At 41.0% G+C, this 26,963-nt stretch overlaps 3 protein-coding genes across 3 annotated transcripts; 1 reads left to right on the forward strand and 2 right to left on the reverse strand.

Moving 5' to 3' along the window:
• The first annotated feature begins 1,440 nt into the window (after window positions 1-1,440).
• On the forward strand, window positions 1,441-12,368 carry LOC145439040 (myosin light chain kinase, smooth muscle-like). Its single transcript, XM_080316500.1, has 8 exons — window positions 1,441-2,334; window positions 2,384-2,456; window positions 2,517-2,720; window positions 2,784-2,925; window positions 3,460-3,662; window positions 6,262-6,414; window positions 11,721-11,862; window positions 11,925-12,368. Exons 1-8 carry the CDS (start codon window positions 2,319-2,321, stop codon window positions 12,018-12,020), a joined length of 1,029 nt encoding a protein of 342 aa, XP_080172626.1. The 5' UTR covers window positions 1,441-2,318; the 3' UTR covers window positions 12,021-12,368.
• A 1,382-nt stretch (window positions 12,369-13,750) lies between these two features.
• Window positions 13,751-22,443, reverse strand: LOC145439039 (betaine--homocysteine S-methyltransferase 1-like). Its single transcript, XM_080316499.1, has 7 exons — window positions 22,003-22,443; window positions 21,009-21,200; window positions 20,512-20,674; window positions 15,811-15,984; window positions 14,627-14,757; window positions 14,478-14,569; window positions 13,751-13,920 (listed from the first exon to the last, which is right to left on the reverse strand). The coding sequence occupies exons 1-7, from the start codon at window positions 22,267-22,269 to the stop codon at window positions 13,818-13,820; spliced, it is 1,122 nt and encodes a 373-aa protein (XP_080172625.1). The 5' UTR covers window positions 22,270-22,443; the 3' UTR covers window positions 13,751-13,817.
• Window positions 22,444-23,328: 885 nt separating this feature from the next.
• LOC145439037 (transforming growth factor-beta receptor-associated protein 1-like) lies at window positions 23,329-26,406 on the reverse strand. Its single transcript, XM_080316498.1, has one exon. It carries the CDS (start codon window positions 26,251-26,253, stop codon window positions 23,512-23,514), a length of 2,742 nt encoding a protein of 913 aa, XP_080172624.1. The 5' UTR covers window positions 26,254-26,406; the 3' UTR covers window positions 23,329-23,511.
• Between the last annotated feature and the right edge of the window lie 557 nt (window positions 26,407-26,963).

A 26,963-nucleotide genomic window follows, 5' to 3' on the forward strand; every position in this document is an offset into this window, starting at 1 on the left:
GTAAGATTGGGATAACATCTCAACAAATGCGTGATCAAGTTTGATGAAGCCTTGCTTGGAAACTTGAATTTATTTTTGCAATTGTTGCAGCAAGCCTCGATACTGTTTAGAGATTTAAAAATATAACTCCGACCATGGTGTAGGAAATGGTTCAGCACAGGTTTCAGAAGAGTTTCTTTGTTGTTCATTCATTTTTGATATAGTAAGATTTAGTTTAAACCAATGGCTCTCTAACTTTTTTAGACACGCCCCCCCCCACCCCTTCTGACAGTGAAGTTTTTCGTGTCCCCCCCCTCTTATCGTCATATCACACAATGAAACCAGAATGTTAGCAATCCTCACAGATAGTTCGATGGTATGGAAGGTTATGACTGTTGATGAGAGAATTCTCCAATATGAAATTCGGACTATACGCAAAGCAATAACTATGAAATGGACGTGAATCGCTCCAAGCGCGGAAATAATTTCAGTTTACCGGAGATTCGCGCCCCCCCTTCAGATGCTTTCACGTTACCCAGTTTGAGAACCACTGGTTTAGCCTATATTGTAATTTTCAAAGTTTTCTGTTGCTACTGAAGTATGAGAAACAGTTTAACATGGCCTAATTATCTAGTTATAGCGCGGCAAGCATAGAACACCGATGTAAATCGGCAGATTATTACAGGAGGCGACTGTGTACTAAGGCCTTAAGGCCTTGCGGCCCCTCGTCGTCATCCTGATCCGTACCGGATTTTCACTGGTGTGACGAATAAATGATTGATTGATTGATTATTTCATGTTATGACTGTCAGGTTTCCATAAAAATGTAAATGAAATTGTTATTGAGCAAATTTTTTATCAAATTACAATTACAATTACACAAAATAGAAATGCTTCAATTACAATTACAATTATACGACAAAATGTAATGAATTACATTCAGCTCAATTACAAATTACAATTGATCTAACTCTGGTCTGCACCCCCGTTTTTGTCTCCACCATGCTATCCATGGATGCTGAGCACCTAGCAGGATAGCTGCAGATACCGGTTTTCGAATCTTTGGTCTGACCCAGCCGAGGATCGAATCCACGACCTCCGGACCAAGAAGCCGGACGCGGTATTGCTGTGGAAATAGCAGAGAGCCACAATCTGATTGCTAGCAGATTTGCGTCTGTCGAACTTTATTGACCGTTGAGTTCGTCCGGTTTTCGCGGTAATATATGCGGAAGTATTGATTAAAGATAAGGAAGTCTTATAATTCTCAGGACGTAGGCTATGACTGGATTCGTGAGTAGATGCATCAAAAATTGGCATGATAATCGAATGTGATTGATCATTTCGAGGTCGCACCTGATTTTGAATACATTATATAGGCTATTGAATATATGCATTCCTTCGATCGTCATTTTGACATGAAGCATTTTTGTTTAGGATTGATAAGATATCAAACTGTCAATCGTGATGAGTCTCTACTTCCTTGTCGTCGGAAATGGTCGCTGAATGTAGAGGTGGAAGTGATTATCAAGTCATGCGTTATATGTAATGTGCACACTTTTCCGTGTTACTGCGTGACTGATTTTGTATGGTGGCGTTGCAAAGGAATTCGTGAGCTGTGAGCTCACGCCAACTTGTCAACGACAATAACAATTGATATTTCGCGTTTCATACAGCAGATATAGAATCATTGGACAATGTGGACATGTAGGCTATTTCCGGCTATTCAACAGCGAGCAGTAGAGGCAATAATGGTTATGCAGGATACATAGAAGTGTGATCTAGTTAGATTCCTGGCGGGGTCACATGTTGTATACTCGAACAGTCGAACTAGACTGTGTTCCGCTGACTTTATATAGCTAGGCTAGGCTATGCCAGAGCAATGCGACCACTGTAGGGGTAGGCCTACATATGAATATGTATAAGAACCACAAGTGGGCCTTATATTTACATCAGTAAAAAAAGATGGATTGACCTATTCAATGCTGAGGATTAAATGGGCTAAGATCAGCTGGTCATCGTCGTATCCTAAACGAAATAAAATTATTAGTGGTATGCTGTTATCCATTATCTACGTACAAATATATGATTTATTGCAATTTTGTTTTCCGTTGTTCTAAACTTCGATCCAACGGGTATTCGAGCATACGTGAACCACTGAACCCCCTGAGTCAAAACTGAGAGCTAGTAAGGAGAAATCCACCGCGAAACGCCAAGCTTTCGTGTAGACGTATTGCTGTAGGTTGCAGCTGCTCGCTAGACATATTGAAGAGTTTGCGTCCTAATCCAAAATTGGTCGACAGCATAGAGACCGACTAAGAAGAAAATAGCAGATAGGAATCATGGCGGATGCCTCAGGTAAATCCATAATTCCTCCGAATTCTGTTACTCTTTCTATCTGCTTTAGGTAGTGCCCCGAAAGTGACCCGCGACCTAGAAGATTTCTCTGGTGACTATGAAACGTTGGATCTGCTAGGCAGGTAATGCGACTCAAATCTCAAGCAGTAGCTGACGGGTTTTAAACAACCATTTTGATGCAGTGGGCGTTTCGGCGTCGTCCATAAGCTTAAACACAAATCAAATGGAACTATATTTGCGGGCAAATTCTGCTCGTGTAGCAGACCAAGTCAGAGGAAGGATCTTGAATTAGAAATCGAATTGATGGCTGAGTTGCGATTCGACAGGCTTGTTCATCTCGAAGAGGCTTTTCTTGACACGAAGGAAGCTGTGCTGGTTATGGAATTGTAAATATTTTCATACTTCGTGACATTATCTTTAACCAATCACGCATCTGTATGTTTAATCAGAATAACGGGAGGGGAATTATTTGATCGGGTGATCGACGACAATTTCGAATTGACCGAAAACGTTGCTGTAAAATGCGTGAGACAGATTTGCGCGGGTGTTGGGTTCATGCATTCAAAAAGTATTTTACATCTCGATTTGAAGGTAAATCAAATTTTCTCAATATAGCATACCAGCCTAATATTTTTGCTACTATAGTATAGTGTTGGAATATTTGAACAATTGCAAGACAAATTTCAGCAGTATATATGCACCTCGGTGACTCGAAAAGTGAAGATCCAAGATTTGATACGAACAAATATATATGTATATTAGATAAGTCGATATGGTACGGTCTCAGTTTAAATCCAAACCGCCAGTTTTTCATGTAATCACAGAAAAATCATTCAGAACGCCAGGCTGCGTTCTCCCATACCCACGAAAATGGACAGCCCTAATTCGAGTGCAGCCTACTGCGTGCAATTATCTCAGGATAAACTTCGAAGACGCACAATCTTTCACCAAAATAGTATCTGAACCTGAATTTCTTCTACCACTATTGAAACTAATACTGCTTATCGCACGGGCCTTTTGAACGCGATTTCGATGTTAGTATGCCCTATATCTAATCGTGTTTCATAGTTATAAATGCATTTCCAGCTATTAAAACCAACACTAACGCCGCTTTGTACGCTTTAGCCCGAGAATATCATGTGCTCAAGACCCGACAGCATCGACAATTTGAAAATAGTGGATTTCGGGCTCGCAAGGCGCTATTGTCCGAATAAACAATTGAAAGTGATGTTCGGAACTCCGGAATTCGTCGCTCCTGAAGTAGTCAATTTCGATCCTCTCGGACCCGGCACGGATATGTGGAGCGTCGGAGTGGTGACATATGTACTGTTAGTAGCCGATGTATCTTGCATATTTTATAGTCAAATATCGGTAATCCTTACTTGGTAATCCAATTGTGGAATGTACAGACAAACTGACAGAATTTACAATTTATCGACGATTTCAAGTATATTGCTATTGGTGAACGATTGGTGTATCTGGAATAGTGGTGTAACCAGAGGTGGTCAGTAACGAAGTACTTCTACTTTGTCGAAGTACTCAAGTACTTTTCCTCAACTTCTGGTACTTACTCAAGTAGATAGAATTTTCGCGACTTCCACTTCTATTTCGTAATATTTTGTGATCTACTTACTTACTTTTTGCTATTTTCAGTTTGTCAAGTAGAAGTAGTGTAACCCTCCAATTGGAAAGAGAAACTGGGGAATGATAGGGCTGTTTTCACGGAGCTCTAACTGTCAATTATAAGAAAATTTAAGTCAAACCCAGAATTTCCGTCGCGCTTCACACAAAGTAGATAAGGAGTTACAAATATGTTTTCACGAAAGTAAATATATTTAGGTAGCAGGCTGCATGGTTTCCTTCGTACTGCATTGTCGCCCATATGACATATTTCATCACAGTAAATATGGCCCATCATAACGTCGGAAGCTACCGTTTCGCAATCTAGCAGTTACCCGTCATATCGTAATCTGGCAGCCCATGGCGTGTCCAAATCTGGAAAAGTGGGCTCTGACTTTTTGAGCGTTAGATCTGTTTTAGCAGACCACCGTTAAAACTGTCTCGACAAAATATATGAAATACATTTTCGCTTTTCTGATGTAGTATCGGTATTTCTCGTTCAATTTGCAGTATCATTACTTGGAGTTCAAATTAGTTTCAGTTCTTTTGTCTAGAGAACATACATGTTTAAGCTTGAAAGCAAGATGTAGCATCGCCCTCTATTTTCCGAAAATGCAATTACACTATATAGCAGTTTTACGTCACGCCATATTTTTTACCATCGTAGACGAATCGCGCAAAGTGTTAACTCGGTATCCATAAAACTCCTCCGTATTGCTCTTCGACTAAACTAAAGGCCGTAATAAGCGCGAGGGAACATGCCACGACATTTTCTAAAACGGGATGTTCGGGTAAACAAGAGATTAGTATCTCATTTCCATAGCAAAACTATCATTTGCATCTCATGATGCGGTCACATGCTCATGCTGTCGGAAATTTATCCCTTCTGGGATGCATTAATATGCAATCCATTGTACATGAAGCTCTCTGCACTAGTGCGGAGCCTGGACCGGAGCCGGATTGGATACCCGGCCGGAATTTTTCAATTTTGGCCTGCGCGAAAATAAAAGAGCCATATCTATAAATTCACGGAACCACCGTACCGTGATGGACCGGATTTCCGGCCGGACTTTTTCACTTTTGGCCGGAGCCTGATCGGAGCTGGGTCAGAGAATTGAAAAACTGGATCGGAGTCGGACCAGAAAATTTGTCGATCTGCTCCGCACTACTCTGCACCTTCCGTATAGCTCAATTTGCAACTTTTGAAAGTCCATGCGAACGTATATTATGACCGTTCTCAAAACTACTTACTTACTTGAGTACATTTAAAACCAGCAAATTCTACTTTTACTTCAAGTAGTCTTAGGTTGCTCTCAAAATTTCTACTTCTACTTGTACTTGAGTAGATTTTGCGTCTCAACTTCTACTTCTACTTGAGTTGCTTGAGTTCGAACCCCCGCCTAGTCAGACCACAGACTTGCTTATAAAACTGGCTTCCCGATTAGGCGCACGGCAGACTGTAATTGCGTGGAGAGGAAATAGTGTGGCTAACTGGATTACCTAACGATTCCATTGTTACGAGCTTCGACGGGCCTGACCAAAAACTGCAATGTTGTGTGGCACTAAATTAATCGAAGCCTTTGTGTTTTAAATTTTAGAAAACCGTTGTCGTGACAATAGGGTCATTTCTGCAAGGGAATCAGCGTCCAGCTATCAGAGTTATTTCATAAGGAACCGGGATCTATATTATGTCGATCAAATAGCCTTTGTTGTGTATGAAAAGCCTCCAAGAGAATTCTTATCCCATTGAAGATTAGTTTTGATTATGGAGCTAGTGTTCTGAGCGGGGCCGAGGGCGGAGATTTAAACTCGGGTATCAATGATTCCGACGCAAACGGTATTAGTCAAGCGCCGCCGCAATACAGTCGCCTGTGTCATCAGTTAGGAGTTACGTCAATCCGCATAATATGGGGATTTGATGTTAGTTTGTCACCACAATTTGAATGCAGCCAATAGATATATTTAACTCAATTCAATTTATTGATAAGAATTTCATTCAATACGCCACAAGACTGCGATACAGTGAAAGATTGGAAGATGTCGAAATTACTTGGACTAGTCTTCGATATTTACGACGTATTTTATTCCATATGTATATGAATGTATATGGATGGAGTGTTTTTGAGTTTAAATATGTAATGATAAGATTGTATTCACACTGAATTACAACCATGTGATCGATTCCCATCCCCACGCAGCCTCGATCACGTTTGTCAAATGACGTTTGAAACGTCAATTTCGAATTCTTTATTGCTTATATGAAAAGGATTTACTTGAACCAATGATACATGTCAATTTAACATTCAGTTTATCTGGATTGTCTCCATTCATGGGCGATGACGAATTGGAGACATTATCAAACGTGACCGGATGCGAATGGGACTTTGAAGACGAATGCTTCAATGAAATCTCTGCCAATGCGAAGGACTTTGTAGAAAAGCTTCTGTGCCCACAAGAAAAGTGAGCAGAATATCCTCATTTCATGAATACGTTACTCAATTATTCCTCTATTTTCCTCGTGTCTATAGAGCAGGTGTCACCGACACGCGGCCCTCGAAGTCACATTTTGCGGCCCGCGGCCTCATTCGTGATTTAGGAAAAAGCGCTTAGTAAAGCATATTATAATGCTGAAATTGATTTCAGTCTAAAATTAATGTTGTTGTTGTTCAATATAAGCTATTCGCTTGTGCCGAACATAATTATTCCTAGCATACCATGAAGGTAGGATTAGCTGACATGATATGCAATGGCCCAGACACTGCCAAGACCGAGATGCTTAGAAAACCACTGGGGGCTATTACCCAACAAGATCAAACTATACGACTAGATATTATAGTTTTGCAGCAAGGGCCGTGTCTATAGCTAACCACAATATCGACTCTCGAGTCGCTGAAAAGTGTTGTCAGGTATCGTGCGCAGCTCAGAGTTCGAAATAGTATGAAAGTGATGACCGTGAAAGCGATTTTTGTTATATTTGCATTTCTCTGATATACTATACTTTCTTGTGGTAACCATGGATATGCCCGTCGCCCACGTGAGAGACAACACCGTTGTACTGATGTAGTTTTAAAATGTGATTGCTAAACTTTGTGGCCTCTTTTATCTCGATATTGAATTCATGCGGCCCGCGACCCGTTTTGAGTTGGCGATCCCTGCTATAGAGCCAGCTATTTCAATGTAAGTGCATCCTATCGAGTTATCAAAGAAATCTCGCCCGAATAAAGAGCTTAATATACCTTGCAAATACGTTTGGTTTTTGTTTTTCGATTTAAGAATAAATAATAGCTAGTACCTCGCACGCGTATTCAATAGGCTAGAGATGTTCATAGTATAACCTCAGCTGAAAATTATGACATGACCAGGGAATTCGAACCTTACAAAAATATGTTTAAAATTACAGTCAAGCTTTTGACATTGTGGATCCCGCCCCCATTTGGGACGACGAAACATTTACGTCGATGTCAGGTTTATTTGTATGTTTGTATTTGTATGTATGTCTGGGACATTTGCCATCCGAGGTTTGCGGATTGCCTATAGTAACATGTCCGGAACAAATAGGGTTAACAGGTCGTGAACAAGAGAAAGTATAGTTTTATAGAGCTTGAATGTGTGAGAAACCTCTGATTGTTCATCGGTTACGCTGCTCTATTTCGGTGTGGCAATCGCAAAGTGACCATAACGTCAACACGATTTCATTTTCGTTATATTCTCGCTATTCCGCGTTGCAGTGCTAATCTACCGTGAGCAGTTTGTAGAAATTTGATACGTTCACATATTTTGAATGATACACGTCATGTTTCAGCTTTGCTGAGCACACCTTCGATAAATTTCGAGCGACCTTGAAAGCGGGATGTGGTAAAACATCTTATTTCACTACGCTGCGAGTATATATGATCTATTGGTCCGTTTTAGATAGAATTCGATTGGGAACCCATAACCATAGTGTCCGAACTCCAGCTCCAACTTACACCGTACGACCCCGTTGCAGACATGGGGTAATCGCGATTAGTAATCGTAATCGATTACGACGATTACAGCATTTTGAAGTAATCGTATCCGCAATCGATTACATTCGAAAAAAATCCGAAGTAATCGTAATCGTAATCGACTACCTCCCATATCTAATCGATTTCTTTGATAAATAGCGATTACTTTTTATTTGTACGAGGACTATGACATAAACTGAACATTCGTGAACATGAACAAGGAGAAGATATTATACCAGGTTCATTGATAGCATCAACGTCTGATTTTCAAACACCACTGCTCATTATTACGTCAGAAGTATTAGCTTTTCTCGTTATTGCGTAAGAAGTATCCACACGTAATAAATAGATATTCGATGTAGATTGTACGTACACTGTAGGGTAATTGTAAGAACACCCGCCATGCTGAATATCGGGTTATCAATACACTCCAGACGCCAATACCTCGCAGCAGGATAATAATCACCACTCTCTCTATAGTTTCAAATAGTAACTCATGTATTGATGTTTCGTTATGCTTAGTTAAACGCAGCTTGATCGTTGTTGCTTGGCGAGCAGTAGGCCTTTGTACGCACGTATAAGTACACCGGACAACGATTTGAAATTTTGTACTCGTCAAATGAAACATTATGATTTCCACAAATAAGTATTAGAACAGCTTCTTTGAGGTACAGAACTTCAATATACAATTGAATAGTATATTCATATTAAAATGAACCCGAATATACTATTCAATTGTAAAAATAAGTATTAAAACTAACAGCTGCTGATATATATCATCACCGGGCCATTATTTGCCGTTTCTCGTAACGTTAGCTTGCAGTGTCTGTGTTAAGTGGAAGGCAGAATTTTATGTTCACTTTATCTTTTTCTCGTATGACTCTACTTGAAACGGGCGCCAATCGTTATTTCGCAATTCTTTACTCAACATTTGGACCTGCCGCCATGGCCATCCGTTTATACACGATGTTAGCGTGAAATGTAGCTAGAATCAGGACCAAAATAAGATTTCGTCTTCTACCGCAAACGTTGGTCTTGGGCCCGATAGAGTGGTCAATTTTCAGGTTGATGACTGAGTTTCTTCAGCAATATTGGTAATTGCATTACATTACTATTCATTTATAATCCTCACACAGCCCCCGATGGTCACTTTTACCGTTAGAGCTGGGAGCACGTAACATCACATAACATATCTGATATATTGTTATAATTACTTTATTGTATGTAGGTATAATTCGTAACCTCCGGTCTGGTATATAATCACAAGATATTGTATAGTCGTCAAAACGTATCAGACTAAAACTTTCGTGAGACATGGCACACACAAATTGTCATGTCTTTATTCCTCTGTGGGGGGTCCCAGGTGGCATTCGTATTGTGAGGCTCCGATTGGGCGGACAGGACTATTCGTCACGCCCATCCAGTGTGGCTATTGACAATGGACACATAACTAAAGTTTCGGCTTAGGTCTTTCTTTGGGGGCACACTTCATGAAGTCGCATGCTGGTCGAAACTGCATATGTCTTTTGGTGTGTCGTGGCGCGGTAATGACCGGCACCGAAATAAGTATTTCTTTAAATCAGGCATGCTTTTTTCTTTGGAGGTGACTTATGCATATCAAAGTCAAGCTATCTGAAGACATTAAATCGCGAAGCTCGAAGAGAATTTTCAAGTTAATTAAATCTCTCAAAAGATACTCTATAATAAATGTTGATTTACGAAATACTTAGTCCCCGTCGAGCTCGCTCCCCACCCTATTGGAGAGTTTGGGGTGCGGCAGCTACGTATGTGGCAAGAATGCAAATTGGTGGTGCGATAAATCATCTCCTAAGTTGGACAATGGACATATTATGACGTAACAAGCAAATAACGCATCATCTATAAAGAAAGTTGTTATCACATTGCCTTCTAATCGCAATCCTTAGATTGTCTTCTAATATATCTTCTAAGATAGGTTCCAAGTAGCAAGATAAATGTAATCGTGAGTAATCGTGATTACTTTTCCAATGTAATCGTAATCGTAATCGACCACTTCCTGATTTTGCTGTAATCGTAATCGAAATCGTAATCGCGTGATTCCGAAGTAATCGTAATCGCAATCGATTACATTCATGAAGTAATCACCCCATGTCTGCCCCGTTGTAACTATAGACAAGGGATAATCTTGATTTGTAATCGTAATAGATTACGACGATTACAGCATTTTCTCGCAATCGTAATCGAAATCAACGACATTCGAAAAATCCGAAGTAATCGTAATGGACTATTTCATATTTGTAATCGATTTGTTTGTAAAAGAACGATTACATTGTACTTGCGAAAGCAATGTGACAAGCTGAACATTCCTGAACAAGGAATAGTGCGATATTATATCAGGTTGTTAATAGCAGAAACGTAGGATTTGCAAACTCCGTCACGAGTATTAGCTTTGCTCGTTATTGCTTAGCGAATTGTCCACACGTAGTAAATTAGATATTCGATGCACTTGCGCATGTAGTATAGTGCGATTGTAGAGACTGTAATGCGATTGATTGCAGAAACGTCAACTCCACTGCTTATTATTACATCATATAAGTATTAGCTTTTGCCATTCCGTAACGAATTATCCACACGTAGCAAACACTGAATAGATATTCGACGACAGAACAACCGCCATGCCGTGTGTGAGGATATCAAAGCACACCAGACAGCCACAGTCACCTCCCAGGAGGAGGATAATAATCATACCATTCTGCCAAGTTCCAAATCGTAACGTAATTATGAACGCTTATTGGTTATGCTTAGCTAAACGCAGTTTGAACGTTGCTACTTGGCGAGGAGTACGTAGGATGTACTTGGAATTGTATATTGTGCAGTTGTACACTAGAGAAAGATTTGAAATTTTGTACCCGCCAAATAGGACAAGACGATTTCCACATCGAATCAATAAAATTCAATGGTTGCTGATATAAGTCATACCTGAGCTGTTCTCTGCCGTTAGTTACAACTTGAGTTGATTGTATGCAATAGGCATTGTTCATGTTCAGCTACTATTCATTATGGCTGAGTTTTATGCTCGCATTATCTTATTCTCATATGAACTTACTTGAAACGGGTGCCAGTTGCTATTTCGAAATTTTTATTCGATGTGCGAATTCGCCGTCTATCATAGCTATAGCCATCCGTTTATACAAGATGTTAGCGAGGGCGGCACCAAATCGATTATATCAGTGAGTCGAGTCGAGCCGATCGTTCGAGTGTCACCCATTATGCCGTCAAAACAGTACGAATGACGTGGACAGTTCGAAGATGCAGTGCGATCACAAATAGTGTAAGGCCAGTTCCACGCCCTATCAAGATAATTTGGTATTTTTCCTATCATACCAAATTCAATTCACGTTATGAAAATGTCGTAGATTTGGTCACGACTTCACAGATACGTCAGTTCCACTAAAGTGCGTAGCTTTGCACGACATTTTTGTGTGCTGCCATAATTCTCATTGGTAACCCGCCCTCTCTCTCTCTCTCATCGCAATATATTGCCTTCCAATACTTGTTCAATTGTTCAAGACTCAAGAAGTAAACTAATTGCAATCGTCAGTAATCGTGATTACTTTTCCATCTAATCGTAATCGAGTACTTCGAAATTTTGCTGTAATCGTAATCGTAATCGCATGATTTAGAAGTAGGCGTAATCGTAATAGCAATCGATTACATTGATGAAGTAGCCTAACCACCATATGTCTTGTTGTAACGATGCCTCCTAATACAACTATATCTTTAATATGTATCATTGTATAGGCAAAGACCTCTTTGCGAACAATGTCTTGAGCATCCTTGGATGAACACAGATTCGGGCTCCGACGATACTGTGGCGCCACCGAAAAATTTGTCAGTCGCAGTGCAACATTTGAAGAAATTCGTATCGCGAAGGAAATGGGCGGTAAGCCCGACGAGGCTATTTCTGCGTGCTTTCGTCGCGCTGCAATATACGGTCGTTTTCAGAGATCCATCAATGCCGTGCGAGCTCTCGGAAGACTGCAAATTGGTTCTAAGCAGCAGGCAAAGGGCGTGTCGGCGTTCAGCAGCAAGAAAGAATGACGCATCAAGCGCACGTTTCTCAACGTATCTCAAGAGAAAAGAAACCGGCCGTCGACAACAATCGGTACCACGGACCGACAAGCCGTACCAACGTATTGGGTTCCTGGGAACCTGTAACTCTTGATTACCCACATTTTCACGTTTCCTATTACAAATATTTATACATCATTGAGTATTGTAGTGATTAAGCAACAAGAGAGACCATCTATAGTGGTTCTCAACCGTCGGTCCTCGTCAATTTTCGGGTCGTTACGCCACATATATTTTAATTTGGTTCTCAATTGTAAAATGTGAGAGGTTGAATTCTAGTCCATTAATTTGAAAATAAAACACCAAATTTTAATCTGACTTAGTAGTTTAGAACGCTTCCTGACGTGATATTGAGTTTGTGGTCTACTTTCAACTTCGCAATGCTGCAAGTATTGCATCAGCCTGTTTAGACAAAGTTTGAAAAAAGTCACATTAGAGTCCATTAAAGCCAGTTTTAGCGGCATTTGACAGAGCATAGCATACAGCAAAGTCCCGATACTCTCAAAAGAAACCCGACAGTATCGATCGAGTTGTTGGTATTATCAGTACCGCTGCCTCGCAGTCACTTCCACAGAACCACATATATCATGTGCAATACCAGAGGCACAGCAGCACATTTCACATTAAAGTAAAGTTCCGATTATTATTTGCTTAGAGTTGCATGCTTTCATCTTAATTCTACCTTGCGTTCATTTTAATTTTTGAAACTTCACGGTCCCAAAGATCGTTATGGTTATGGTTGAAAACTTTGAAAGCTGAATACTGCTAATGATCGTCTGAATAACAAATTCTTCAAAGGACACTCAACAACATGAATGTTGAAGGATGACGACGATATCAACCGCAAGCGATAGGAAGGGTAGTAACGCGCAATGATTGTTGCGTTGAATGCTATTATTCCCTCGGGTGTTTCGTTGTCATCATCGTCATAGGTATATTCAGTCCCAAGCGCATGATTCCGCAGAATGACATTCAGATCTGCGTCATAACTGAACGGAGGACAGAACCCACGAATAATGATAATTACTGTAAGTGTGAATTGAATAGTCTCTACCAGCTGACCAGGTAACAAGTTCCGGGTACTCGAATGCGAATCGAATATGAATTCGAGTTGAAACGATTTAATGTCGAGTACAGTAGTGATGAGAATTGATTATTAATATTCAATTCCTTCGAGAAACGAAGTCAGCTGCTTTCAAACAAAGCACTGTATACTTCTGAACGGAGGCTTTCATAACGTTCTTGAAATAGGCCTAATTCGTGAACGAAAACGTAGAAATGTGACCTCAATTCGTACGATATGATATGTTGTATGTTCAGGCCGCTACGTGGAATATTACATCTTCCGTAGCCTGATACTACAGTTGTTTCTGAAAACCGAAAGTATGACATCGTGTTTATTGCTTATATTGACAGTGTCTTGGTATATCTTTCTTAGTGGTCATATGAATGTTTCAAACTACAACTATTTGGCTGCTTTATGAAGTGTGACGTCACACCTGACTCAGAATCGATTCAAGCAAGTCATCCATTCAGCTTGGAAGTTGAAAATCAAATTTCAATAACGAAGAAGAGAGATGCAGCGAATTTTTCCGAACTCTCCTCGCGATAGTAATGATACAACTATAAGCTAAAGCTACCTGTATAGCACTCAAGATATCCAAGTTGTAAAGTTTCTCGGCACTATCACTATCATCGCGTTGTCGTAAAATTATCGTTTATTGTACCGGTACAGTTTTTTATTATGAAATAACATATTGCATTTCTTCATGGTCTTACATCAACGGCAGCATGAGTCATCTTTGATAACGCGGAATGAAAAGGCCTTCCTGTGCCCGGTTTCACATTGTACCAATATTCCTTCGATTGTCTGCAAAATGGACACATCTGACCGGCTAAATTCAAAAGTTTTTATAGGATTTGCGCTCTTATAAAACCGAGACGTAATGCAGCAATTTTCGCAACCAATGAAGCGTAACTGATTTCAGGCTGTTTCTTACTTTCTTTAGTCGAGTGATCGCACCTGCAAGTTAATCGGTGGTGACAGCGTTCGAAATTGCAGGATGTATCTTAGCGACTAACGCAAAATGACTATAGACGCTACAAATATAGGAACAATCATCGAAAATATATTCAACAGTCACTTTCATGGCTAGCCTATTTCACACGGTGCTTATCCGGATTTCCCACATAAAAGTAAGCGCAAACTTACCCCAAAAGTGTTTTCTAGTTTACAAAATATAAAGTAAGTAGTTCTGTCTAAAAACTGTCAAGTATGAAAATTGGTATAGTCTAAACACAACCGGTTAAGTAGGTAGGGCCAGTAGCTAAACTCTACGTATGTAGGCTGCCTTAAAAACTTTAAGAGTAGTTCGTTACTGACCACCTCTGACAACAGCAAAATGTAACGATACAAAAGCAACATACTTTTCTGAACTGTGCAAACAGGTGCCGCCGTCCTTTCCGAGCGTCGGGCACACGTCAGCACAGGGCGGTTCTTTACCGCGTTCGGGCGACAGCTAAAAGACACGACCCGGTCAATATTCGTTAGAATTGCTAACGCACACTCTGTCAACCTCCTGCGCCATTGCGCGAACGTGGTGCGGTTCAAATCCGCAGCAGCCTCCGATGTAGCGAACGCCCAAATCCCAAGCGGCTCTGGTAAACTTGTGCACCTCTATTCTTGTCAGTGTCCTCGGCTCCACGCCTGCGTCAAACGGCGTAATGTCATTTTCAGTCTACATAGTTACCAAGGTGTTTCATCTACATTGGTCATTTTAGGGAACAATGCTCAGAAGTGTTCAAAGTAGTCACCGATGGTACTCAAAACGGACGCAGAAGTAGCCATTGCAAAGACATGTGAAAAATACTTCAAGTAGAAGTAGAAACTGGAGAAAAGAGTAGCTTGAACTTTCAAGAACATATTCCGTTTCAGTGACACATGGGTTATTTCGCGCATGACAATTTTAATGACAAGCGCACTCAAAAAGTGATACAAGCATGTCCTAAAACTACTTTCTACTTTACAAAATTCAAAGCGAAAATAAGCCATTTTGCCTGAATGACAGATTATATTTCCATCTGCCCAAGGACACGCACACAATGTACAATGCGATATACAAGACACACGGTGCGATGTAATGGATAGATAGGGGGATGTCGAACGACCAACACAGTTGGGGGACTCTCGAACTGGCATCCACCCTGACCCTAGTGCCCGATGTCACAGTCTTCTTCGGTTCTTTTTAGAAGCCATTTCTTGCGCTTTTCCTTCCTTTATCGGGTCCTCTTTTTCTGGGATTTTTTTTGTCGCCGTAAGAACAACGGACACGGGGGGCGAGGAGCCCAGAATAACCTCCGACGGTGGGAATCGATCCCGGGCTGCCTGCTTGGATGGCGCCGACGCTCACCACTACACTATATCTCCCACTAAAGTGGTAATATTATGAGAACCTAACCACTTAGGTAAGTCGAACAAGTAAGCAAACCCTTCTTGAGTACTGGGAAAAAGTATGAGTACTTCGCTATTGACTTCATCTGGTGTTATTGAGCAATACTATTCCTGTAATTTCTTGATTCGGATCCGACCTCAGAGGCTAACCATGGTTTAAATCACACACAACATTTTAATCCAAATGATGCTGACACGTAGCCAGTTGGATTTATGACCATGATATAATTTTGAATTAGGTTTTTGGGCGTGAATACATACTCTTTTTCCCCACAAGAGTGTAGATCGTAACCGCTACACGCAGCTTACCTATAGGATTCTCGGGCAAGCAGACGCGACCGAGAGTCGTATCCGCGACTTCCGGAACCAGAAAACCGAGGGGCTGACAAATGAGGAACGGGTGGAGGTCGTGTTTGTCGAGCTCTTCCTTCATTAGCTGGATCGTTTTTAATGCGCTGTCGACGTCGAACGCGCAATTGATCCCTGTTAAAGGGTACATACCAGCAATGTTCCATCGTTACTGAATGCACAGAGAGAACGGCAGATCTACTTCACGATCATTCAGAGGTTGTGCAAGTAATCAGGGTTGGTATTCAAGTAGAATTACAAGTAACGCCGTAAATTTATGCTCAGTTACAAGTAACAGTAGCGGTTTACAAGACCTTCTCGACTAACACATAATGACAGATGTCGCTATGAATTAGTGCGGGCGGTTCGACAAATTCTCTGGTCCGACTCCGATCCGACTTGGTGTCGCTTTGTGGTATATTCGCGGCGCTTGTCGACTACTATGGTCATTGAGAACAGGTCAATTTTCTGCATTTTTATCCCGTATAGCTGCCGGCTCGCAGCACGGCCCACTTCTAGGGTTTTCATGAGACTACGCTTACACGAATGAGATGGCGATAAGGAGGAGCCTAGATAAACCTCCGACACTTAGGTAGGAATTCTGGAATCGACCTCACGGATTCTAACCAACAACCCATTGGCTTGGTGTTGCAGCTGCTGTGGATTATACCACTACGCTATCTCGCCACCCTCCGATCCGACTTCTAGGGCGGATTCTTGAAATTACTTGGATCCGATCCGAAAAACTACGACCATCATCTACGTGTACTTATTTCTAGTAAACTTCAAAACAGTACATCACACGGCACTGGTTCGGGTTATATATTGCAACAAAAGAAACATGACGATAAAAGAGACAATTATTTGTTGATTCGACTCGACTCGGTCGAGTATAATTACTTAATTGGTGTATTGACTTGACTTGTACTCGAGTAATCGTGCATGACTCGATCGAGTCACATTCCTCCACACATTCTATATGACCAGGCCGTGTTATTTTTGGCATTTCAGGAGCCAGATGCCAAAACTGCCAAAAATAAAAATTTGAAAATGCCAAAAATAAGCAATTTTTGGCATATGCCAAAAATAACACGGCCTGCCAAATAGTGTATTTCGTTCATGGTGTTGTGTTAGCAGGACCTCGTTACAAGCGAGAAGAGCGTTTGTGAAAGGCAGGTTTCTTAATCTGGGTCCAGCCCACCCATTAGGGGGGAAAGCATGGTGTCCTAAATGGTGTGGGCACAGCGAGATTGAACGGCTGACTGCATTTGGTTTACGTCATACTTTCCATTTGTCGAAAGGCAATTTTACAACCATTTTTGACCGGCTTGTCGGGCACTAAATTTGATAAAACGGGTATCAATGAGAAGCTGCCGCAGTACTGATTATTAAAATCTAAATTATATTCTGCTCATGGAACTGGAATCCCCAAAATCAACCACAATTTTTGCATTGTGATCGAGTTGAACATTGTGACGCAACAAACTGTCTGGCTATTTCTGAGCTGCATAGTCTCGTTTTGCCAGACAGTCTTGTTGCGTCAATGTTCTTAAACAAGCTAACTTTCCCAGGACTCTTCCATGCGAGTTGGTAATATTAAAGCCACCTGAAGTGACAAAAGTCCTCCGAAAATATATCGGTAGACTGAAGGGGAAATGATAGTCGGGCTACTAAATAGAATGTGTTGAGAGACAACACAGGAAACTCCTGGAAAAGGATCGGGAAGAAAATTCTTTCCGCGATAAGATCGATGGCACTGGCGAAGTGATCTCTTTTCATGATGCATGGAAGCCGGTTCGGCCCTCCAAAGATTTTGAAGCTCTGAAAACCTCTTGTGGATGACTGGCAACATTCTTTCCCTCAGCGGCTACTGTTGAAGCCGATATTTCCCAGATTCGCTGGGCGAGAAAAGAATTTAGGAGAAACTTAGCTGACCTGAGTTTGGAAGCACTGTTACAGTGCAAACGATTTAAGTCTATTCAACAGCTGTAACAATCAGCTGTTGAGCGTGTTTGTTAGGCTTTTCTTTCTTTTTTTTTTGCTTATTGGCACCGATTCCGATGGATACTGCACATTTTGTGGTTTCGTTTGATATTATTACCCTATGCAATGGTTAGTTTTTTTCTTCTTCTTATTGTTTGTTGGCACTGATTATACGTGTATGCTGCACATTTTGTGGTGTCTTTTGACAAACTAGCCCAAATAAAGCGTTTTTGTGACTAATTCGAGGCTGAAACTATCTATTTAGAGGACGATGCCAAAACTGCCAAAAATAAAAATCGAAAAATGCCAAAAATAAGTTATTTTTGGCAGTTTTGGCATATGCCAAAAAGAACACGGCCTGTATATGACTATATAAGTCTCGTATAAAAGGCCCACAAACTGTCTTCTATTTGTCTCAATCAACATGTTTGAGTGCTTGGATATCACCATAGAGTTTCACAGAATTGAGATGAACCTGCCTTGGATTCGATACTGAACCGTAAACACAATGACTTTGACTAGGACTCGACTCTTAACACAATGACTCAAACTTGACCCGTTACTCTCTGACTTGGACTCGGTGGTGACCAGAGGTGGTCAGTAACGAAGTACTTCTACTTTTTTGAAGCACTCAAGTAGTTTTCCTCTACTTCTAGTACTCACTCAAGTAGATCTGAATTTCACTACTTCTACTTCATAATATTTTGTGAACTACTTACTTACTTTTCGCTATTTTCAGTTTGTCAAGTAGAAGTAGTTTAATCCTCCAATCAGGAAGATAGCCTGAGAAATTTCGGGACTGTTTTCACGAAGTATCGACATTTAATTTTCATAAAAGTCGAACTAAGCCTGGAATGTTGGTCGCGCGCAGTGAATGCGGAGTATGCGGTATGATTTCACGAAAGTATCGGTAAATATAATTTAGGTAGCGGGTTGGCGTGGTTCCGTTCACACCGCATTGTCACCCTTCACCGTATCAAATATTTCATCAGTATATATGGCTTATCATAACGTTTGAAACTGATGTTTCGCAATTTAGCATTTACTTATCATATCGTAATCTAGCTGTCCATGGCGTGTTCCAATCTGGAAAAGTGGACTCTGACATTTCTTTAGTTTTAGCATACCAACCTTCGAAACTTTCTGGACTAAAGACATTAAATACATGTTCTGTTTTTAGATTTATATTTCACTTTCAATTCCCAGTTCCATGTATTTTGATTTCTAATTAATATCAGTTCTTTTGTCTGGATAACGTACATGTTGAAGTATAACAGGAAGTGTAGTAATGCCTTCGATTTCCAGAAATAAAGCTACACAATATAGCATTTTTACGGTCCACCATATTTTTTATTAACGTTTACTAATCGCACAATGTGTTTACTAGGACTGGGCAAAATCGAGTACCTGGGTGATTCGATTCTGAATCACGTAAAATGCTTCGAGTCGAGTATTCGAGTATCACTCATTATGACGTCACAACCGAATGCACTATGTCAAAGTTCAAATATGTACCTTTTATGGCCCCACAAAGAAAATGCCTATTAACCATCACATTAAAGATACTTTGGGGTATTTTTTCGACCATCCCGATTTCATTGCACTTCTTGACAATGTGGTGAGATGATCATGACTTCGGAAATGTGTTATTGCCAGTAATGTTCCTAGCTTTGTACTATGTCTCGTATGCTGCGATATCGCCAATCAAGGTTTTAAGGCTTCCCCATTGGAAAATAGTATCATAACTATAACTCTCGTTGATAAATTAACTTGCAGTTGCGAAGAGCGTATAATTTCAGTACTCGAAAAAATCGTATTTTACTACTCGACTCGAATCATCAAAATTAATACTCGATTCAGATTCGAGTACTCGAATCATTGTGCCCAGCCCTAGTGTTTACGCCGTATCCAAGACACCATCTCTGTATTGCTCTTCGACTAAACTACAGGCCTTAGAATATGAGGGAGTGCGCAATACCATGATATTTTCTATAAATGTGCTGTTTAAGTAAACAGAGGATTAGTATCGCATTTCCATATCAATACTATCATTTTCATCCCATGATGCGGACGAATGCTTATCCTTATGCTATCGAAAATTGGATACCTGCTGGAGTGCTGGTATGCATCAATATGAATCGCGCTCGTCATCTTTCGAATAGCTCAATTTGCACCTTTTTACAATCCAAGTGAACGAATTAGGATCGTTTTCACAACTACTTACTACTTGAGTACTTTTAAAGTCAGTCAATTCTACTTCTACTTCAAGTAGTTTTAGGTTGCTCATGGAAGAAGTACTTCTACTTGTACTTGTGTAGATTTTTCGTCGCTACTTCTACTTCTACTTGAGTAGCTTTCTTGACTACTTTGACCACCTCTGGTGGTGACTTGAAAATGACTAGGCTCAAGTCACATTGACTTGTGAATCGGGACCTTGTGACTTGGTTAGGGCCAGACTAAATAGTAAATACCACCGGGTGTATGAATTCCCGCGACACTGTCGACAAGAAGCCTCAGTTAAGTTTTATCAGTAATTTCATATTTTCAAAATCGCACAAGAATGCGATAGAATGAAACGATAGGAATTCATTGGATATAATGTGATCAATGATCATGGATAGAGTTCTATATTTACCCCATGATTGTGTAAAATGGGACAGACAATGTTCCGACATATACCTATAATCTGCGCCCCAGTTTTCGCCATCCGAACTGCGCATTCACCGGGCGAGACTCCTTTCAGGTCGCCGCTGACTCCAATTCTCATGCTGAGCGCCATGGGCTTGTTCAGTTTCTTCATTTCGCTGGCGCACATTTCGATTTCCCTTACGTCGATGAAAAACTGAAACATGTTGTATCCATTCTCCAGAACAAAGCATAGCAACGGACAGTGTATACTGCTAGAGCTGCAGAAAAATTATCGGTTCGCAGTCTTCGCACTAAGCGCGTTCAAGTTGACGGGTATACGAAATTATTCATTCAGGAATTGTGCTCCCGAATTTACATTGACTGATTTTATGAGCGAAATCGCCTTAGCTAATTGGCTATGTCATGGTAGAAGATCCATATTCTACAGCGACCTCGAAGGCTGTCATAATAATCGTCAGAGGTCAACCCACGCCAAAAATCCATTTCGCGTCACTATGCCTTGCCGATCGCAGCCAACGGATTCTCACCTCGGCAAGCACGAAGTCAATGTCGTGTTTCGAAAACACTTCGACTTGTTTTGCGAATTCCGCGCGAACAAGATTTTCACTCATGCCTTTGCCGAAAGAAGGCACAGGGGACAGGCCAGCAGCAACTAAACAGCCTGCTTCGTCGGCGGCGATCCGAGCAAGTTTACAAGCCGCATCATTCAGTTCTTTTGACTAAAGAAAAATAATGAGATTTTTTAACGGTAATTGTTCATCCTCAATACCGCATTCTAGCAAAACGAATGTATGTATTATTGAATATAACTTCATGCTACACGGCTAGGCAGTGTTGGGGTGAATCGAGTCAGATCGGAGATATCCTCTGAGCAGCATTCTCAGCAACTGACTCATATCATCTTAGTAATCTAGAAATCACATGGCTCCATGTTTGACGCGGTCTAGTGCTTATACGCATATGCAACCGCGCATTAACTCAAACGACTTATCCGCAAATATTTTGCGTCTTGCAATTGATCCAAAATCGGAGAATTTGAGATGACTTGACTTGACCCGAGTTTTGAACATTTGTCTTGACTTTAAAAAGACAGAAATGAATTGACTTGATTCTATTCAAAATTTGCTTTGACTCCATGTGACTTGCGAGTAGGAGGTAGCTATACTTAATCCGAACATCGCACGGTATGGCTGAATAAGCAAACAATCTGCTCCTATAATTATATAATGGCACTCCTCATACATATGGTTCATTTACTTCCTCACGAGGAATCATGTAGTCATATTTAGTCATCAATCCATGATTTGAAATACCAGTGGCTATACAGATATCTTATCGTCAACGCTGACGGAGAAATATAGCCTAGGGATACAACAGCGAATAAACAATATAGGAAACAAATAAAATGACAGATTTCGACCAATCCCGACCGCGATAATCTCAACAGCCGAGTAGATTCCTGCTATTTTCCAGGTCATGTCAAATGACTTGAATAACGATATGTTGACAATGTTTGCTCACCGTATGCACTATTTGACTTTTATCCGTCCTACCATACGCCAATTTGTCATCGCTGCTATAGAAAGAGCATGTCTGAATTACATCTGCGCCCGCTCTAGCAAACTCTCTGTGAAGCTGCAGCACACCTTCGGGATATTCCACAACTGCCTCCGGTGTCCATGGTCCAGCTTTGCAATACCCTCTCTTTTCCAGAGTCAGTGCCATGCTACCATCTCCAATTACTGGACCCTGGGCAAGGCGTTCGAGTATACCCACGCGTCGTGACATGGTGCGGCGGTAGCTATTACTGCTTCACTAAAAAGCTATGCTCAATGGTTCATCAATGGAAACGCTGAGTTACCAGTTACGCTTCTCAACGAGCGTACAGTTTACCACTCAAACAACAGCAAGATTTTTGCATTGTCAAGCGATTGCTCGACAAACAGCTGATATCGTTCGCCTGCAAGCAAGCAAAAACGCAATTGACCGTGACAAGTTACATTAATGCCGCGGCAATGTTGATGTAATAGTGTTCTACTTGGCCCAAGTCGATTCGGTAATTTTTCGGTTCACGAATGAACAGAACACAAGCAGTTATGTAAAAGTACGAGACTCTATGTCCAACGTCTATTTCCTGATTTCGACACTGACATTCACCGCAGCTCGTACCATTGCACCCCGGTAACTTGCTATTATTCTAATTTACCTCATTGATTTAATCTTATCATTCCCTTGACGTGATCACAATCACCGGTTCTACTGTTCTGATCCGCTCAGGACACAATGCACAATGCGATCAGAGGTGATCAAGGTAGCCATCGTTGGTACTCAACAGGGATTCATAATCATGGTACTCAAGTACAAGCAGAGATTTCCAGGTAAAAAAAGACGTATGATAGGCTTTGTTTTGCATGAAAAATGAAAACTGTCGAGCAGAAGTTTAAAATCATAACTACTTGAGTAACTAGTACAGCTAGAAAAATCTACAGGAGTAGCCTACTCCTAAAAAATCGCACCGGTACCTCGTTACTGACCACTTCTGAATGCGATGCACAAGATACAATGTGATGTGCATTGTGCATATATAGGAGGGTATAGAATCGACCTATCTAACATCCACCAGTGTTCGCTGTCTTTCTTTTGACGCTAGCTCGACCCATTTCATTATCTTCCCTGGGCCTTTTATTATAATGCCGCCATAAGAACAGCACAAGCTGGAGATATACTTCCGAAGTCCCAAATTATGCTACAGCCGAGACTCGTACACAATAGCTTTTCCTAAGCACTGCAAGCGATAGCCGCACACCAAAATCCATACCCCTTCTAACCCTATGCTACTAATTTCAATTTGAGGTGCGGTATTTTCTATTTATCAACTCAACTTGAAATGGACACGAAACGCTTTCACATACATAGCGTCACAAAATAGAAATTGCCCGCTTATCAATTGACTATTGCACAAGATCATGATGAATGTGTGGTAAGCAGCGATCAAAAAGAGAACACTTCATTAAGGAAAGAGGTCAGGAATTACTGTGATTGTTTGGAAGAACTGCGACTATTAACTTTTTTTTCAACTTTGAACAACTGACCCGTCACAGGACAGACGTGTCTATCTCTACCACAACGGGGATGAACTGCCACAAGATTCGGGTAAATCACACAGTCTGGATCTTGCATGGTGGCGTTGCACGCCCGGCAAATACTGTCTTCCGTTAGAACCACACTTTTACCTACAGCCGACACCAAATCTTTGCTGGCCGTTCGTAATCTACCAGACGCGAGAGTCTTTTCGATTCGACTTGTCCATTTGGCGTGAATGTTTGCCTGCATCGTACCTGTGAGAAATTGATGCAACAGTTGCATCGACCATTCATTCGACAGCAAGTGCATGACATCCAACGGATTGTAAAATTCCGACCGTCGATTCAACAAGTCCGCAACCCCCACCACATACTTCGAGCTCGCTGCTGTCGTTGCAGTTATTTTATTTAGGTAAATCTTCAACAGCGATTTAAACAGTTCTTTCCTAGCACTAAAATCGTCACTCTGGTCCATACAATAAGATTCTGCGGCCGCTTGGTCTTTGACGCGATTGACCAAAATCTCCAGAGCTTTCTGATGTTCACCTTGCTTACCGCAAAGAATCACGTGCTCCTGAAATAGGTCGGAGTCTTGAACTTTGCCCTGAATGAGAGATATCCGGTACAAGCTAGATTCCTTCAATAATTTCTGCAGCTTGACTCTGAGAGCGGCATACTTTTTTTGGTCGCCACCCGCAGACTTAATCTCCAGCACGTTTTCAAGGTACAAAACAGCCAGGTGAGTGTGATATTTTTCCTTTTGAACACGACGCACAAACACTAAATGCTCCAAGTATAACAGCACCGAGTCTTTAAAAGGGTGAAGGAAATCAATGATTTCATCTTCTTTAGGGAATACGGAATCATCAGAAGTACTCTCATGCTCGTTGTACGCATGGTTTGTGAATATAGTAATGCCGACACTTTCGTCATGACGAAGAATCCATTCGGTGTGTTTCCACAGAATATCAATCTTCTGGTAACGCACGCCTAGCATATCAGCGACAAATTGCAATCCTGGAAAATCGCAATCGGCCTTTGCCCCCATGACCAAATCTTTCCATTCGAACATAGCTTCATCAATATTACCGATAAGAATGTTGAATATCGCAGACACGTGGTAGCATTGATTGATTTGGAGTAAGTTTGATAAATTTTCGGAATTGTCGACGAATACATTGAAAAGGGGGGCTGCGACACCCTGTTTAATAATGCCACCGGTGACCCTGCCGCAAAATATGTAAAGCAGATTGCTTGTCTCGTGCAGATTTGCGAAAACAGCGGCACTCGAGAGCAGGACATCACGGTTCCTTTCAAGATCTTTGTTTCCTTCTAATTGTTGTGATAAGTTTGGTTGTACCATGGCCGGCAAAATATTAGTTAGCAAGTATTCTGACAAAAAGGCGTAACATCTCCTAATATTTTCAGACGAGTTGGCACAGAAATCAGAAATTAACTTCATTTCATGATACGATGGAGAGTGAGGAACAAATGCAGTGTTGGCAGGTAATATGTTAGGGAAAACCGATATTATTTCTCTCACATCAATGTCACCTTTCGTGAACATCTCTTGTGATTTTGTGAATTCAAACTGTCGCATATACTGAAATCCGGCTTTGCGATATGTCATTGTGAGCAATTCACGTAACGGCTCCCGGCGCATAATTTTTGCGCATTCCTTAGCCAGTTCCAACGCTTCGTCGACGCAACCTTGTCGAATCAATTTGGAGATTTGGTGCGAGAAAGGTATGAGTGATAAAATGAATACGTCTTTACTGGTACACAGAAGAACGCCAATTTCATCTTTGACAAGATACACACCTCCTTGGAAAGGCCACGATTGTTTTACTTCTTGGTCAAGTACGCTGTGCACTGTGACACGATGACTGTCCAAAGCAATCACATACGGATGTACGAAGCTTGCTTTTGATACATCGTCGGCCCACGGAATTGGTGCACGCTGCGATATACCTGCCGATGTCACAAAGAATCCAAGTGAGTTGGGAGCGGCCAGAAGAAATTCTCCGGTTCCAACTCTGTGTACAAATGCTTTTCCATTTTCGACTGGGACAAGGTCTTGCCGCTTGTTCGAATTCAAGTCATACAAAAAATAATTAGACGACCCACCGATGCATAAAAAGTTACCGTCGACGGCTAGAGATGTCGGGGTTTCATTAAAAGAGAGATCCCTCAAAGGTGTAACGTTGTCTTCCTGCACCTGGTATAATTGAATATTTTTCTTCTTCACGAAAGTAACATACATTTCGACTGAAAATGGGTCGGAATCCATAGGATGCTCGTTGACGTAAAATCTGTTGACATTCTTCAATCGGCTCAGCATTGCGAAGGACGGGGATAAATCCAGCATGCTATATCCTTGAATTAATCCGTCTGCGTTAACCAGCAAACACTTCAAAGCTGCACATGCTTTGATTTGAACAATTGCTTTCTTTGAAGTGATTCTGGTTTGTGCTTGAAGGAACGAACTTACTTTAGGCTCGGAAGTCCCAGATCCTTGGAGCGCATCCTCAAGGAGTAAAAAGTGGTATATGGTACCGTCGCTTGCTCCGATATAAAGATTTTTATCTTTGGCGTCGATGGATTCGATAGAAACCTTGTGTTTATTTCCCATTATATTTTCTCTTCCAACAAGGAGTTGCAGGTTGAATGCTTTAATTGTGTTTGCCATGTTTTTAGAGCATTGATATAGAAGTCTGGTCTGGTATCTGTTGATATGTTCTTGGAAAAAATAAAGCAACAAGTGAAATTCAAAAGTTTATTTTAGTTACAGCACTAAATTAATAATACATTTGTTTTTTAAAGTATTATTTCTTTAAAACCTGCATTCTGGATGGATTCATCAAGATGAGGAAAACATAGAAAGTAGGCCTACTAGGAATGAACTAGAAAGCCAACATGATATAATTTATCTGCATAAAATCCAGACTGGAATCACTGGTTGTTTTCGGCAATAAGTCGCACGTGACAGAAGGGTTTCTTCCATAGAATAATTAAGGAATTAAATGGAAAGTTGCGCGTGACATTTGCCACCAATTCCACTCTGGCATAAAATTAGAGCTCCTCCGAGTTCGTGAGAGTTGCCATACTTCTAATTACAACGCTGACCTCTACAAAGTTCCAAGGACAGGCAAAAATATTGTTGAGTGGAAGTGTTTATTCATCTACCGTCAATCAAATAACAGAACAATATGGTAAATGACACCAACCCTATCGGTTTTACGAGCAAGTCTTTGGTCTGACTCGGCCAGAGATTGAACCCATGACCTATTGATCTGATCAAGAAGCTGGACGCAACACCCTTTCGCTATCTCGTCAGTATCAGATGCAATAATATGTATAGCACGGAAAATTACCGAAAAGAATAATCAAACCATACCA

Source organism: Botryllus schlosseri, chromosome 5 (genome assembly GCF_051294905.1).
Source record: "Botryllus schlosseri isolate E-star chromosome 5, Bs_hap1, whole genome shotgun sequence".
In the NCBI taxonomy this organism is placed as follows: Eukaryota; Metazoa; Chordata; class Ascidiacea; order Stolidobranchia; family Styelidae; genus Botryllus; species Botryllus schlosseri.